Consider the following 17,846-nt stretch of genomic DNA (forward strand, 5'->3'; position numbering starts at 1 on the left):
ATTGTTTGTTAGCTTTACAAAAACCTGTAATCATATTTTTACCACGGCTGTCTTACAGATGGCCTGGGTGAGCCCTGACTATTCCACTGATTAAATACTTATTAATCCTAGCCTATGTAATTAATATTTTTATTTGGGTTGATAATAAGTAGGCTATATCAAAAACATTTTCGTACAAACATATTCTTAAGGTAACAAATTATAGATAAATTAAAAGGCTGTTTTATCAAGTTTGCTTTGAAAAAATAACAGTAGGTACAGTTTGAGTTCGATTAGCGTGTCACACTGATATTTTATTAATACCTATATCGTAATATCGGTTACTGTTTTGTTTGTCCCTGTTAATAGATACCGTACATATTGAGCCAGACAATAATCATATCATTTTTTTAATAAAGAGGCCAAAATTGAAATTTAGAGATCATATTGTGATTGGAACATGAGCTACATATTATGTCAAATACTAGCAGCCAGGAATCATAGTAAGTTTTGTTTTGTTTACTTTATGTTGTTACAACACAATAGGATATTGATCTTGTTGTGAACCTTTTTCCTTGTTTACATTTCTTTATCTTATCGTTCAACTTTTACCAGATTTGTTAAGTCAACAAAGTAGTTAAATATCCAAATTACTAAGTTTGAACTACAGTGGAATCTCAATAACAAGTGTCGTTCTGAAAACAAATTTATTTGATCTTTAATCACATGTTACTGCAAACCTCGATAAGTAGTCAACATTGATGACAAGTCTTGTTTAATAAACCCCATGAGAGTCTTGTTATCGAGGTTCTGTTGTAATTGGAAATTCAGAATACTGGATTTCAGATTAAGGTTCTAGTGAATTATAACTACTTTTTAAATGTTAGTTGCAATCACAACACATTAAACACTGGCTGTAACAAGACCCTTTTCAGATTCCTGCCCTATATTCATGATGGAGTTTTGGCTCAAATATCTACTGAGTACACTTTTAATACTTTACCTCCTCATTGTTGAGAAAATTCTAATCTTTAAAACTTATTTTTATGAAAATAGTGGGACTTTTAATCAAGATTTCTATTATCAATATTGCTGATAGTGATAACGGCAATAAGAAAGGAACTGTTTACATTTTACAAATTTCTAACAAAAATATCCTCAACAAATTGGCTGTTTCAATAGTTTTATCAAGGTACTTGAACTATGGCATAGTTATAAGATTTATATAAAACACTTAACTAAATTCTAAGTAATATTGATAGCTTGAAACTATTATTCTCTAATCCCTGCCCAACCAAAATTCCTACAACTTAAACCACACTTGCATATAATTAATTATAAACCAGTTCTTTAGAAATCCTACTTTAACTTCTTTCATACCAGTCTATGATAGTTTCTATTACTAGCTAATAGTATCTACGAAGACTATTTCCAATTATTGGATATCCAATTACAACTATGACAGCATTCAAGCGTTTGCTATGGTTATAGATATTTTTAAAGATTACACTTTTAGTTCTATACTTAAAATAAACTATACACCAAAGACTGTCTGTTGTACTATGAACAAATCAAATTAAATTTGGTTATATTGCACAATTAAGGTACAAATTGACAGATGCCTCTTATACTAACACACAACTGCTACCTATACTACATTTGAGCTTCAAAATGTTGTAAAAGTCTGAGTTCAAAAGAATACATAACGAATTGCACAGTTATTTTATTTTAAATTGAGTATTGTTTTAAAGGTACACAATTTCATTACTTACGTTTCAGCAAAGTAAGTTTTTAAAATAAGCATGTATTTATTTAACCTACTTGAAGAAGTTTCAACACAAATAATGTTTTCAACGATCAATGTAAACCAGTATAGATCCAATAAAAATAATTTATAACTGTTCTTTTTCTGTTGTATGTTTATAATCCATAATTTTAATTTTTTGTGCCAGTTATAAACAAGTTTAGGTTTCAAATCAGTCTATATATTTGGTGTCCATTTTGCAATAACCTTGGCAGTTATAAGTGTGAATTATAAAATCTGCAACCATGTTTTCAGTGAATTTCCCCCAGTAAAAAAGTGAAGATAAGGTACAAAAATCAGCTTTTCTACAATACTTTACACTAAATAAGAAAGACACAATAAATTCCAAATAGCACCAAGCGATTGGTTTATAACTACACTGTGCGTTTTTCGTTGATAACGGGAAGTTCAAAGCTTAATATAATGTAACAAGCGATAAAAAATGATATTACAAATAAATAACAAACAGTAAATAACGATAAATAACACTTCGTTGCATAAGGATAACCTGTACACGTATTTTACAAGTGCTAAGCTTTTATGTCAAGTATAATTTTTTTTACCTAAATGGAAAATACTAATGAGTGATCAATAACTATATAATTACTCACTAAAATTGTTGTTCAGCAAAATAAAAATTAAATTACCATGAAAGTCAAGCAACTATTGTTCAAACTGTAGCGATTAAAGTCTTGGAATGTTAAGCAAAAATAAAATATAACATTTACTCGATTATGCAAATTATATTGAGTGGAATCAAGTTTATTTGTACAAATGACGAGACTGAAGATGAAGAACGATATTATTTATAAAACACAATTATTATTGTTTCATTAGGTGCTAGATTGCATTGTTAAGAAAAATAAATTCCTAAATATACAGATAATGTCTGCCGTGACTTGGTAGTTAACAAGAACCAAGAACATTATATACAACTTAAAATCAATGAATTTTTTGTTACAAACCATTTGTAAAACAAACAACCTTCAAATTTATTCATACCAACAAACCTAACCAAATTAAATATTTAGCAACTAACCTTGAGAATTTAACATTTTGCATATTATAAATGACCTTTTTTATATAAAATGTTAGGTAATCAAGAGATTTTATAAATTAAATTATTTTCAAGTCCATGATTGATAATTGATCAATAAATCATTTTTATTTTAAGTATTTCATTTTCTAAAACTAGCAATTTAATTTTGAACTTTGGAAGCTTTTTAAGTCGATTAAACCTTGGTAAATACACGCTCTTTGAATGAAACTGATGAAAATGTTCTAGAAAATATTGATTTCAAAGAATTATTGGCAAGATAGGTTAAGACAATTTAACACACATAGTAATTTATGAATCACCCGCTAAATAATATAAACCGGTTGTAGTAAAATGTTAAGCCATATCTGGTAACCATCTGTTGTGATGTCACATAGTACTGTAATTATTGGCTATACAGCACACTAGTTAAAACTTACAAAAAATTTAAACTATTTTAAGAAAGTGATTTTGTAAATGTTCCTTTCAATACGTTATCCCCAAGTCACACTTTCCTAATCTTTTTATCAGATAAAGTAACAGCAAATCTACCTCAACATCATATTTAAACTGTCTTGTCCCTTTATGATATGATATTATCAGAGCTGACGTTAGGCATGAGTGAAAAGTGTGACTGCGCAGGACAAAAACCTACATCTTGTTTTCAAATAATTTTATTTTCATTTTATGTGTCGATGTCGAGTAAAAATTCATAATCACAAAGCTTGATCAAGATGTTGCCCTACTCACGGGAGCCGTTGCGATTTAAAAATCATCACGGTTGTTGACTCGATTGCCATAAATGATTACGGATGTTGCCACAAATTGCTGAAATTTATCATCCTATGAGCATGAGCAACAATATGGGAATGGGGGGGGGGGAGAAATATTTTAGCAGTAAGAGTCCCTGTTTTGAATGTTTGGACAGGGCCCAGCACATTGGAAGGCCAACTCTGGATATTATGTAAGACACATTGAATTCAGCCAAGCCTGGGCCATACTTACATAGTCATACAATTAGTATGAAAAACATATTTTATAACTAAAAAAATATGTCTATTTTCACAAAGTCCTAAGAGTCTTTGAACTACCAACCCAGCCAACGATAATTTGACCTTTCTTCAAATGATACTTATGACTAGATTTCATAGCAACAACCTCAATCAAGACATCTGTGATATCAAGAGAATAATTGCACAATTCCGACGTTCATCTGTATATTAATAGATTATGTATTCAATGTTGTCTCACAAGAAATCAATTTTCTTTCAAGCTGAGCATATTATACAAAATAGATAAAGATTTACACAAAGTATTAACTAGAATAAAATTTGTGGTACCGTACATAAAACTATAGTAGATTGCACATACATTTCTTCAACTCGTTTTTGAGAAAATAAATTATGAAAGTAGCAAAACAATTGACACTTTCAGATAAACTACTGGTTTACACTTATAGTGTGCAATGATAATTTTAAACTGTTCCGAGAGCAGATCACGAGTGACTGCTGCCGACAGTGTACGCAACGACGGTGGCGTGGTCTAGTTTACCAGGGACCATGGCGAGTTTTGCACAAACGTCCTTGCGTCTCGCCCTCTGCTCCCCCTTGGACAGAGGTCCTCCTCCCGCCTCCTGGTACAGCTCGATATCCTCCAATATCCTGCGTTTGGCTGCTGTCAACCGAGTGACAAAGTCCATCAGTAGAGTGACCACGTCCTTGGCCGTTGTACACGGAGGTCCGTCGCCAGACACTCCGTTCCTTAACAAGTCTTCTGTTCGCAGCAATGTCAGTTTGTGGCGTTGGTGCGCCTCCACTGTAGGCAACCCTGTGAATTTCCCAACAACCGGATCTAAATTGTCAGAAACCCCGTCGGAAGTCAAGAAGATGATGTCACCCGGTTCCACCTCGGTCATGGAGCACGTGAGGTTACCAAGCTCTGGGTTCTGACCGTCTACCGGTCCCAATGCGCCGAGTGCGTCACGCATATCTCGCATTCTGTGCAAGTCGTGTGAACCCTGAGTGATCTCTCGAACACCATACTTGGGACTGTAAACGTAAGCCAGACTGTCACCCACGTTACAAGCGCAGACAACAAATCTGTTGGCAGACATTAAAGGAAGAACTACAGCTGTAGTTAATGTTGTTAACATACCCTCCTCTTGGAGGATCAAGTTGTGTGCCGCATGAAAGGAGCGTAGAAGAGCGACAAAAACCTCCGTTGTGGATCCAATAGGCCACGAAAACAGGGCTTGGTTGAGATATTGCACACTGCCATGGACACCGGCTCTAGCAGCCAGGCTAGCTTTGACACCCCAGTTAACCCCATCGGCCAGACACAGGATAGCCGAGTCCTTGCGTGACACAATGGCGAAGCAGTCTGCGATGGGCTCCCCTGCAGGCACTGTAGTGACGGGGTGTCGCTCGTACAGAGATGTTGAGCAACCGTAGGCAAATGTCGTCCCTCCCTCCCAGTCACTCACCCCAGCTATGTCTCCAACACTTGTGCTACTTTCTGTATAAAAAGAGACAATTATTGCACAAATTTGTAATATTTGTAGGTATCAGATGACATTAGTTTTGTTAACTTCACAAAAACCTATTTCAACCTGGTTTTGAATTATCGATCAAAAGCACTTTACGCACAGAAAGTGAGAATAAATAAATTTAAACAAACAAACAACATTGTATATCTATAAATGAGGAAGTATGTATTTATGTATGTATGTATATACCCTATGGACTCCAAAACCGCTCGAAAGATTATAATGAAACATTCAGGCATTATTAAGCATTATTCAAGGATTGTTCTCGTGAAAAATATTTGAGACCAGTGATCATGTGTCGTCTAAATAAATATGTAATAATCATTATTGGCTTATATGCATTTAATATGCATGTGCGCTCAATATGCATTTAAACGTTTTAACGAGTTTTTGGGGACGTCGGTTTAACCAGAAAAACCATTATCCGGACAACCTAGGCCAACCAAGTTCTCGGTCCCGAGGAGTCTGGATAAGAGGGAGTCTACTGTGTATAATTTAAAAGCAGATTTTTACTTTCACCATCTGTTTTGTAGGTTTGAATAGTCACAACATTCTGTATTAGTCATTATTTGAAATAGTGCCACACTGTTTCCACAGAACGCAGCACAGAAAAATATTTTACTTTTAACACGTTCACTGCGCTACGAGATCCTGAGGTCTCGTATCGTACCTAGCCCGTAGTGCGGGACCCATAATTTGGCTTCTTTCCAAAAATTACGACATCGATATTTCGGCGTACAGTTATCGTAAAGAAATGAAACTTGTACATATATAATGCATTTTTCTTGATGTATCAACTAGTAAATATGAAATGAACGAGATAAATATATCTCGTAACGCACTGAAGTAATAAACTTTTGCTTTATTACGATACGAGACCCAGGGGGCTACATGAGGCTAATGGGGTGATTAGTAACCATGGTAACCTTTGTTGAATGCTTGGATGAAAGAAGGAAACCAAAGAAATAATTCAAGAACAAAGAGAAAGAATAATGGCATTTTTTTACTGTTATTAGCACTAACGGATGCGTAATAAAGGTAAATGACCTAAAATATCACGATTGTGCAATGTTGTATTTTGATGTAAACAAGCAAATCATTTACATTAATTCGAATATTTCTCCTGGTACCTACTAATTCATACAAAAATCAATGCTAAATAATCGTCAAACCGGACAAGAAATTTCCGATAAACAACTTTGTATCATTAGTTTTTGTTTTGCGATTGGGATCCCTTTCCCAGCCCTTTAGGGAAGTGGTGCAAGTCTAAATGTAGCTTCAAGGTTGCACCCATCCCTTCCCCCCGCCCACTCGACTCACTGTTGGCACGCACTCATTTCGAGGTCATAGCCCAACCCCAAAATTATAACGAAATAAATACAGTAATTTGTAAACATATTTCATTTGTACTTTATTTAGCCTGAAATCAGCCGTAAGGAAACGCATTAATATAAAAAAAGTGATAAAAGAAAGATAAAATATATTTTTTATAACGGTTAAGATTATAAGGAATTCGTAAATAAACAGGTAACATATATTTTTCTTAATTTGTTATTGTAGGAAAAGAATAAATACAAATAAATAATGAACTATTACAGCTGTGCGGTACGAGATCTCGGGGTCTCGTACAATGACGTCATATTTACTTCCTGGGCTGGCTGAAGATTGTCAACATTGTACTGGTTCAGATAAACAAACACTCAGCGCTCTCTTGCCTTTCTTTACGAGGTTATGATGCGCAAAAGATTACTGCGCAACGTAATCTCGGGGTCTCGTATCGCACCTGGGTAATCATAGCGGACGAGACCTATAGATCTCGTAACGCACCATTGGAATAATGGTGGAAAATATGCAACGCAGTGAACGTGTTAAATAAGTCCAAATATATTAAACTCAAATCACAGCACACCTGTGCACTCAACAACGTTGAAATTCTCCACTATTAAATATGTAAACATAAAAAGTAAAAACCTTTATCAAAGTATTATAAACAATAAAAAAGGGATGGCAATGTCTTATTTTTATCTTTTGTTTTATACCCACACAATCTTACATAAATTAATAAGTGAATAATAATCAGTGTGTGCTATCTCAGGTATTCCAATGCCTCCCAATTTGTCATTAACCCACCACATTACTGTCATTAAAAGAAGGAACTCCAATTAATAATACTAATGCAAAACTTAAATCCACCCAAGCTGTGCAACAAAACCAGACTGTCGATTAAAAAAATTACACCAAACTTGGTCAAAGAAACAATCATCAGTGGTAAGTTCAAACGAGAAATAGTCTTAATCCAAAGAATACTGATGATTTCATCCGAATTACCCTTTGAATTCAAGACTACAATTTCCTTTGCGTCTTGCGTTCCCTATAACCATTATAAGGCACAAGGGCAATCCCTGACTATCGCTGGTTTAAATTTAGAAAATGCATGCTTTTCACACGGACAGCTGTATGTTGCGTGCTCACGTGGTGGTAGGTACGCCTAACCTGCCTACCTGGCTTGTTGAGAATTCTCTCACAGGCATTAGGAACACTCTCAGACTTCTGGAGTGGGGAGAACATGGCAGCCCCAGCATATTCTGGAGGGGGAGGAATGACGTTGGCATTTACCACTGGCACATTGGAGTTGGCGTCTCGAGATCCGACTGGAAAATATTACCCATTATGTAACTAGCCTACTAAGACTTTTGTAGTGAGAAAAATAAATGGTATCAGCAAACTGACACGTACCTCCCAATAGCTTGATAACAACTCTTTTAATGGGTAAGTGGTCTTAGTAAACTGTGATATTTTATGGGACAGTTAAAAAATTGCAATAGCTTTTGAATCGTAATTTTTTTATGTAATTGGGGGTTGTACCATTTAGTTTAGAGTTATAAGGACCATAATAGGCAGACACTATGATGAATAGGTACTAGAAATATACCAGTATGGATCATAAACATAAACAAACTGACGTTTTTGGCCCGAAAGTAAACAAAACCCCTGTGTACTAATAGCATTAATTACTATATGGTATTGTTTACTTTCGGGGGGGGGGGGGGGGGAAATATTGGCCTACTTGAATTTTACCAAGTTTTTTTTTTTTTCTACAGTAATATTTCAATAGCCAGTAGGCCTAACTTATATTGGTGAGTGAAAAATAGTATTTCAAATAAACCAATCGAAAGATACATTTGAGTGATATTATTTCATTTGCGACCGTGTTGAAAACTATGTTTTTAGAAGATGATGAAGTATATAAATGGTACTTTCACAGCGCCGTCCTTAGGGTGGAGCAACCGCTCCGCGAAGCCTGCCCGGCGAGGCCTGCCCGGCGAGGCCTGTCCGGCGATGCCTTACTATCGCTAGAAATAAGTTAATGTTTTGGAATGAAAATAAAAAAATAAAGGACAGACAGATACATGTGCCCAATATGTCTTATTTATTATGAATTAACCTATATCAATTGTTGTATCGATTAAAAACCTACGAACGACATTTAAAACACAAAAGAATATCAAACAACGTTTGACAGCTCGGCGGCGATGACGGAACCCGAGCCTCGCGGCAGCCACCCCGGTGAATGTGAGTGAGTCATACGCTTACTCTTACTGGTACTGGTGCCATTAAACTTCTATTGTATGATTAATTAAGTTCAATTTATTTACAGATGTAAATGTTTACTGGATTGAATGGATAATCAGAGTGGATAAGACTGACTGTAAACTACTCGCATTTCGCAATAAACATAAACCTATGACAATATTTGTCATTAAAGTAAAAAGTAATACTGTAAATCAATTACACTGTAATGATACTACCTCTTTTAATTTATTATTAAACACTCATTGACAATTATAGGTAATATTTTTTTACCTTTAAAACCCCCATTAAAGACCAACTGCCGAAAACACAATGAACCTATCTTGATAAAAAGTACATAAACAAGTTAGCCTATGAGTATTTACTATTTACAAAGTGACGGGACGACAATCCACAGTGAAGAGAAGTGTTCATTTTTTCATTAATTATTGTAAAGAACTTCGTGGACAATATTTATGATATCCACTTTGGAATTGGAACAATAATATGTGCAATTAGCTATAATATTAACGGCCATTTACAGAGTGTAAAAGATTCATTTGTTTCATCAAAATGCTTAAAATGACGAATTTGCAAGTATCTCATTGACAATTATTTATGTAATATTTTTTACCTTTAAAACACCCTTCACAGACCAACTGCCGAAAACACAATAAACCTAACTTGACAAAAAATAAATAAACAAGATAGCCTATAAAACTTAAGCATTTACTATTAATTGTCGTCCCGCCACTTTGTTTAATTTACAAAGTGTTAATTGAATTCACAATCCACAGTAAAGGAGAAGTGTTAATTTTTTTTATTAATGATTGTAAAGAATTTCCTGTGCAATATTTATGATATCCACTTTGGAATTGGAACAATAATATGTGTAATTAGCAATAATATTCACGCCCATTTTCAGAGTGTAAAATATTCATTTTTTTCGTCAAAGTGCTTAAAATGACGACTTTACAAGTATAATTTTACTCCGTACCCCCCAGACCCCCCGGTGAGCTTGATTAAACAAGGCCTCGCAATTATGTATTGCCCCAAGCCTCGCATTTTATAAAGACGGCTCTGTACTTTCATGTTAAAATTAGAATCTAGAAAATTACAATACTAGCCTTCTTGACAATTTGGAAAGATAAGGCAAAGATTCATATTTAATGTCATCTGGTAGACTTAATTTCCTATGTAGGCCTACCTGACTGCGAATCATCGTCTGCGATGTCAATGAAGTGCACATCTGGATCAGAAATGGACAAATGCCTCTGTCGCTGGTTGACAGTTGTAAGCCCTCCATTGGGCCCTGTCATCGCCGTGACAACCGGCTTAGAGATGACTCCCAGTGACCGAGGAGGAAGGTCATATGCTGTTCGTCCATGAACAATCTTTGGTTCATCTCGATTCACTTCCCGTCTGGAAGTTTTTCCCATTAAATAGTAATTTGGTCTACCCTAGTTTGTTAGCCATTTAGACAACCTGAATCTAAGCCTATAGGCCAATAATAATAAAATAATAATTATATCACTTTTTTATTGTCTTAAAACATTTCACATTTCTAGCAAAGCTGGTGAAACACATGACATTATCAGTTCTTAGCTAACAAAAATAAAAATTAAAACTAAAAATTAAAATTAAAACTTAAAATTAAAATTAAAACAGTCAGTTTTTTTAAAACATTCATTTAAACTCTTTTAATGTATGGGTAGTAACTTATTTCTTGTTTATAAGGAATGTTTTGAATTCTTTCTTAAAAGCTTTACAATATTATTGATACCATCAAAATGAGCGGGTAGACCGTTGTAAAGAAATAAGCCCATATAGTACGGCGATCTTTCGTAAAGGCATCGATATCTTGGATACTGCAAATTATTTTTTGAACGAGTTGGGTATTGATGAATAAATTGATTGTTTATATAAGATAAATAATTGCAGATTACTCTTGAAGTATACCAGGATTTTATAAATGTAGGCCTAAAGTGAAGGCATTGTTAAAATTTCATATAGGCTAATATGTTTCATAAAGCGGCTTATGATTTTTTTTTTTTGTAAATGATAAAATTCTTAAAAACTTTTTTTGTAGGCTACCGGTACCTATCTTAATAATAGTTGAGGCATATGATGTTGAGCCCTATAACTTAACTCAAGTTTTACCATATTGCATAGTGGAAAAAATATGGCATGATAAACTAGTTATCATTCCATATTCTAAAACGAGCTTCATTTTAGAATCAATTATGTTTCTTAAAACTGCATCTGAAAACAAGCTGTATGTAGGGGAGAGTGGGGCACATTTGAACATAAGGCACATTTGAACGGTTTAAATTTGCCGTCATTTTTATACTCGCAGGCCATTGGATCAGATGTAAAATGTAGCCCTATTGGAGGGCTACATCTTACATCTGATCCAATCCTATTGGACAACAGGTTGCATTCATCTCCCTTCATTTCTGATCAGTTCTTAGTTTGTTGTTGGGAAAAGAAGTTTTAGAGCGCCACAAGAAAATTTTTTTAGCAGTAGGGTTTTGTACATTTTCCATAGAAAAACTACATTAGAGATAAGTTTGATCCATCTACCTTATGGCTTGTATATATTTAGATACAATTATGCACTTCACATTGATAAATTACAATCCAAGAAAACATAATTTAACTTTTTGCAAAATGGCGTCTTGTGGGGTAGATTTGAACAAGAGTCTGCGGGGTACATTTGAACACCATGTTTTCCCCTGGAAATTTTGAAAAATAATAGTTGTAAACTAGCGTTTTTATGCAATCTAGACATAATAATTGGTAATACATAAATTGGTTTTTAATTGAGTTTTTATTATATTTAACCTATTTGTAAGTTCATTGAACGGAACATATCTTTACTTATAAATCTCCTCAAAAGTGGATAGCTTCACCAAGTGCACGTAAACAGCGGTCCCGAACTGAGCGAAGGATGTGAATTTACAAATGGCGGGTCACATCACTTTTGTTCGTCTCAAACTAAAGTTTAAGTTAAATAAACGGATATTTCGCTTGTAACTCACTATTAAATGTGCATTTCCGTTTGGTCATTATCTAATGCACAATTGAACATTACAATAATCAAATCTCAAACAAACTTTCTTCGCACCGAATGGTACCCAAAAGCAATAGTATGTTTTCTGTGCTAAAAGAGAGATTAAGGTACTGTAAACAACTTGACATTTTAGTTTACTGACAACAGTGACAACCTGCGTCTTTTGAGGCCGTAGTAGCCTACAGCACTTAAACACTCGCGCGGAAATAAATTGTACTAGTGCCGATCTTTGACGAGTATAGTATAGAGTATAGATAAGTTGAGTTCACGTGATCGAGGATCGATGAACGATGCTAATTGTACAGTTAACCAAATAGGTGAATAGGTTGGTTTCCTTTAGTTTTCCTTAAAATTACTAACAAGTATTCTTACACGAACTAAACATTAGTGTGGAAAGGCGAAATTTCATATTCCATATATAATATTTCAAACGCTTGACCTCCAAAGCGGGACATTTAGGCGTCCCCCGGCCAATTGTGGGGACAGCGGGACAACTTGTTGTAAAGCGGGACTGTCCCACCGAAAGCGGGACGTATGGCTTATAAAGTATGGTTATTTATAAAACAAAAATAATTTTCTTCCCCTGCAAAGCGTGGCAAAATTGTTGAACTGAAAAAATCCATTTCCGTAGCCTCCTACCTTATTTCCTACGGCAATAGTAAGTAAAACCGTACTTAGCTAAGTAACTTTGGAAGGAAACCTTCAAAGCTAACTTTGGAAGGACTATTGAGATAACTTGGGCTGGGGTATCTCCATGAATGAACCTTGAGTAGGCTCTGTAGGCCTATCTTAAACCTGTAGGCTATTATATCAGACTCACCCACTAAGGTATCGTTGAATGAAACAATCTGACGTTGATCTAGGCTGATGATCTTCCAAAGGCCGATTTTCTGAGGGATTAGATAGTTGTCGAATAAATCCAGCTACTTTCTGACGAAAGGATGGCATTTTAAATAGGTCCAAAACAATGAAATTTTAGGACAGCATTCTAGAGAGAGTACCTATAGGTAGTCTAATATGGTGTAGATTTATATATTAATTGATTCAACATCACCTAATGGAAAATCACTGAGGGATGTAGTTTCATTTATAAATTTAACAAATTATATAAGTAATAATAGGATTCATGAAGGACGAATAACCATTGCAACTGCACTTCAACTTGAAAACCTGAAACCTGATACTTGTCACTTGACACTTACTACTTACTACAGTACTTGACACTTGACAACTCAATTACATCCTATGTTCCTATTCCTATCCTATCCATTCCATTCCAGATTCCAATATTTCCCTAGTTTGCTTTAGTAAAGCTGGCTTGATTTAACTAACCATGTAACCACACTATTTCATCAGTCCAATTTTCTCGGGCTTTTTCAAAATGTATAAGGATGCTATTTAGGAAATTTTCAATTATTGAATGTCTTGTTCAATTATTTAAAGTTCAAGTTACATAAAATCTCAAAGTTGGATTCCTGATTATTTTAAAAATTTCAGTAATGGTAGTCATAGCTTGCAATTATTTTCCATTAGGAGCGTTTGGACAGTTAGTGGTGAGTTCCGTTTAGCTTTCTTGATTTTTGCATAAAAGACATTGACTCATCCTATTGTAGGCTGCTGGGCACTCTGTAATGATGTGCTCTATTGTTTCAAGTTCGCCTAGTTCACACTTGGTGCAATACTGGAGATTCCCTCTTCTTAATTTGAAATAACCTTGTTTGTAGCATATAGGATGACCTAAGCTTAGTTTGCACATTAGAGAAGTGTCAGCATGGCTTAGTTGGTAGTTACAAAACCACGGTTTTGCAGTGCTTTTGGTAGTATAGTTTTTACCATTGTTATTTTTATTATTATCAAATTCTCTTGATGCTTGTATTTTGTATTTATGTTTAATATTAACCTTTTGATGATAGGGGTGTAGGAAATCATTGTCTATCTCTTGATTAGAATCAGCTGCAGTCTTTGCTAGTTTGTCCGTCTTCTTATTGCCATGTATTCCTACGTGACTTGGTAATCTTGGTATCCACTGCACCACAATGGTCTTCGGGTTGAGTGATAAGCTGATCTACAATCTCCAATTCTTACTGCTCGTTGCACTGCCCATCTATAGTGGTTTCTTGATTTTTTTGTATGGCTAAACGTGTGAGTCAGTGACGATAACCCATTTGTCTTTCTTGCTGTCTTAATTTCTTCGTTTTTAGCCACATATTTAGCCCCAGCCATAAGCACAACATATAGTCGTCTGGTCCCAAATCTTCATTAATCTTTCATTCGTACTTCACATTAGCAGCAACATCGCTAAAAAGAGCACTTGGTTTGACAGTTCCCTCAGGGGATGGGATGAGAAGCCTCTTTCCACTACGACTTGTGTTGGTTAGTCCATGGTTGGCCTATAAACTCACTAAAAATAAAATATTCGCCCAGACGTTGGCCACATTTTCAAGGGAACCTCCACCATCCACCACTCCACTACTACCATAAACAAAAAGAATTAAATATAGACTGTCAGCCGTGCATGCATGACCGGTATGCGCCAGAACCTATGGTAACCACAGCACAGCTGACGATATTTAATTCTTTTTGTCTACCGGTATGCTACTACCCACTTTTCTCAAGGGCTTGGAATATCTAAGAACTAAATGAAATCATGGTGGAAGGAAAAATCCATAGGTGTGCTACTCCCGTCATATGCTCTAACGTCACCCACATTGCAAAAATCGTTTCACCATTTAAAAAAATATAAAAAACCATAACAATCAAATGAAAACAAATATATAGGTACTTATATGGCAATACAATCAGTTGATTTTTTAGCGAATTACCCTATAGGGTAGTAGCTATTACCGTAGGTGGCACGGTAAGACCTAGGCCCAGGACCGATTTACTTTTTCATTTTGATGTCCCCAGAGGCCAAAAACACCATTCGTTTCGGACTGGTGCTCAGGAGGTCTCCAGTTCGAAACCAGCCGGGGACACTATCTTTTTGCTAAAGATTTTGCTTTTACTTCTTAACTGTACATCTTTTGTTAGATATTGATGTATTTATAATTTTTTTTATGAACAGGACTTTTTTTATAGTAAACCTTTATTTGATTTTTATATTTTTTTAACTATCAGCAAGTTTGGTTGGTTAGGTTAGGTTATGACAGTTTTGTTTTATGATAAAAAAATTTAAAAATTAATTTTATAATTAAAAATTTATTTTATAATTGAAAACTTAATTTTATAAGTAAAAATTATAAAATTAATTTAAATTTTTTCAACTTAAGCAGTTCTAGCAGCGAACGCTGACACTACAAGATTAAGTTAGCCATCGTCCCTCCCGTGTGCCCCACCAGCGTACAATCGGGTTCTACTACTGTACTACTACTGCTCTTCTTGTTCTTCGTTCTTCTACTTCAACCCTCACTCTCACTCTCACTCTCACTCTGTGTTGTGTTGGTTAAACTGAGTAGAGTTGAGTTGTTGTTAACCTAACTTATATTAGTAACAGTATCTTTTGTGAAAAGCTAAAGCACATGGTTTTATATCTGTAATATTTGTCGTTAAAAAGTAGTTTTTCTTGTTTTAAACCTTAAAGATTAGCTTAGAAGTTTGATAAAATTGTTTATTGTTCTCTTAATTCATCGAAATGGCTGCAATTACAATGTTAAATCCTAAAGCGGAGTTTGCCCGTGCAGCTCAGGCCCTAGCTGTCAATATTTCTGCTGCTAAGGGGATCCAAGATGTCATGAAATCTAATTTGGGGCCCAAAGGTACGATGAAAATGCTTGTCTCAGGGAGTGGTGACATTAAGATAACTAAAGATGGTAATATTTTATTACATGAAATGCAAATTCAACACCCAACGGCATCGCTAATAGCAAGAGCTTCCACTGCAATGGATGATATGACTGGAGATGGAACTACTTCAACAGTTTTGATAATTGGTGAGTTACTTAAACAAGCTGATCTTTATATTGCTGAAGGACTCCACCCACGTATCATTGTTGATGGATTTGAGAAAGCACGCACTAAGGCTTTGGAAGTCCTTGATAAAATGAAAATTCCCATTGAAGTGAAAAGAGAAAACCTCCTTGATTTAACTCGAACATGTTTGCGCACAAAGCTTCAACCACAGATAGCTGATGTATTAACTGATATCTGTGTCGATGCAGTCCTCGCTATTCAGAAGAAAGATACTGAGCTTGACCTTCACATGGTAGAAATAATGGAAATGCAGCACAAGACAGCAAGTGAGACCAGCCTAATTCGAGGACTCGTGATGGACCATGGTTCAAGACATCCTGATATGCCAAAGCAGGTGAAGAATGCCTATATATTGGTCTGTAATGTTAGCATGGAGTACGAGAAGAGTGAAGTGAATTCAGGATTCTTCTACAAGACAGCTGAAGAACGTGAAAAAATGCTGTTAGCTGAAAGAGACTTCATTCTTCAAAGAGTTGAAAAAGTAATAGCCATCAAGAAGAAACTATGTGACAACACTGACAAGTCGTTTGTTGTGATCAATCAACAAGGCATTGATCCTCTCTCCTTAGATATGATGGCTAAGGAAGGCATCCTAGCATTACGTCGAGCCAAAAGGAGAAACATGGAACGTCTTACTCTTGCCTGTGGTGGCATGGCTTTGAACTGTCTCGATGACATACAAGAGGAACACCTTGGTTATGCAGGTTTGGTTTATGAACATATCCTGGGAGAAAACAAATACACATTTGTAGAAGAATGCAAGAACCCACAGAGTGTCACAATTTTGATCAAAGGACCCAACAAATACACGTTGAATCAAATCAAAGATGCTGTCAGAGATGGACTTAGAGCCATAAAGAATGCTATTGATGATAAGAGTCTTGTCCCAGGTGCCGGTGCTTTTGAGGTTGCAGTATCTCAAGAATTGATTGCATTCAAAGATTCTGTCAAAGGCAAAACAAGACTTGGGGTTCAAGCGTTTGCTGAAGCTCTTCTTGTCATTCCTAAAGTACTTGCAATCAACAGCGGTTTTGATGTCCAAGACACAATCGTCAAACTTCAAGAAGAGTACAAGAGCTCAGGAGGTCCTGTTGGTCTTGACATCAACTCCGGAGAGCCACTGAATCCTACTGATGCAGGAATCTATGACAACTTGGGAGTAAAACGGCAGTACATCAACTCATGCACGGTGATAGCAAGCAACTTGCTTCTTGTTGACGAAATCATGCGAGCTGGACTCTCTTCTCTCAAAGGCTAATTGATTTTGGTATGCTTTATGTAGATTCTGATAAGTTAATTGTAACTTAATTGTCATTTCTCACATCTTACCGGTACTACTAATTTCATGGTAAAACTGCATTAAATTATTTCTTTTTCTTATTACCTAATACATTTTGTTGCTTGTTTCAAACTTCGGATTTTTAGATTAATTAATCACACAACATTCTTTTTATAACAACTTGTTCTTGCACCTCTAATTTTATAATGTAATTATTTAATTTTATAATATATTTTTTCCCAAGAGAATTTCCAATTTTGTTCTAATAAAAGTATTATTTCTTACTAAAATGGTTTTCTTATTAATTCCTAATTGGCCTATTTCAAATAGCCTAGTACGTTAACAACTTCTTTAAAACCTACTTGCATTTACCTACAACAATCTACAGCCTACGTACCGGTAGGCTATTTAAATAGAGCCTATAAACATTTGTAGAAGATTGTATGTTTTAGTGTATGAAAATAAACCCTTTTGGTAAAAGGCTACCATTAGTAAGTTATCTCTGGAGATAAAACAAATTAGCCTATCGAAATAGTAGGGTACCGGTATATTACCTACTAAAAGGGCTTGAGATCTTCTACCCGGCTGTGA

General features: G+C 35.2%; 2 protein-coding genes across 2 annotated transcripts; one reads left to right on the plus strand and one right to left on the minus strand.

Annotated features, from left to right (window-relative positions):
* Positions 1-3,754: 3,754 nt before the first annotated feature.
* Positions 3,755-13,188, minus strand: LOC128994510 (PP2C-like domain-containing protein CG9801). The gene is made up of 4 exons (XM_054419117.1): positions 12,828-13,188; positions 10,142-10,356; positions 7,866-8,015; positions 3,755-5,333 (listed from the first exon to the last, which is right to left on the minus strand). The coding sequence occupies exons 1-4, from the start codon at positions 12,953-12,955 to the stop codon at positions 4,315-4,317; spliced, it is 1,512 nt and encodes a 503-aa protein (XP_054275092.1). The 5' UTR covers positions 12,956-13,188; the 3' UTR covers positions 3,755-4,314.
* Positions 13,189-15,435: 2,247 nt separating this feature from the next.
* On the plus strand, positions 15,436-17,545 carry LOC128995354 (T-complex protein 1 subunit zeta). Its single transcript, XM_054420341.1, has one exon. The coding sequence runs from the start codon at positions 15,639-15,641 to the stop codon at positions 17,232-17,234; it is 1,596 nt and encodes a 531-aa protein (XP_054276316.1). The 5' UTR covers positions 15,436-15,638; the 3' UTR covers positions 17,235-17,545.
* The last annotated feature ends 301 nt before the right edge of the window (positions 17,546-17,846 follow it).

The sequence above is a fragment of the Macrosteles quadrilineatus genome, unplaced genomic scaffold, assembly GCF_028750875.1.
Source record: "Macrosteles quadrilineatus isolate MER2022 unplaced genomic scaffold, UCM_ALF_1.0 Scaffold_5__1_contigs__length_97177068, whole genome shotgun sequence".
Lineage (NCBI taxonomy): Eukaryota > Metazoa > Arthropoda > Insecta > Hemiptera > Cicadellidae > Macrosteles > Macrosteles quadrilineatus.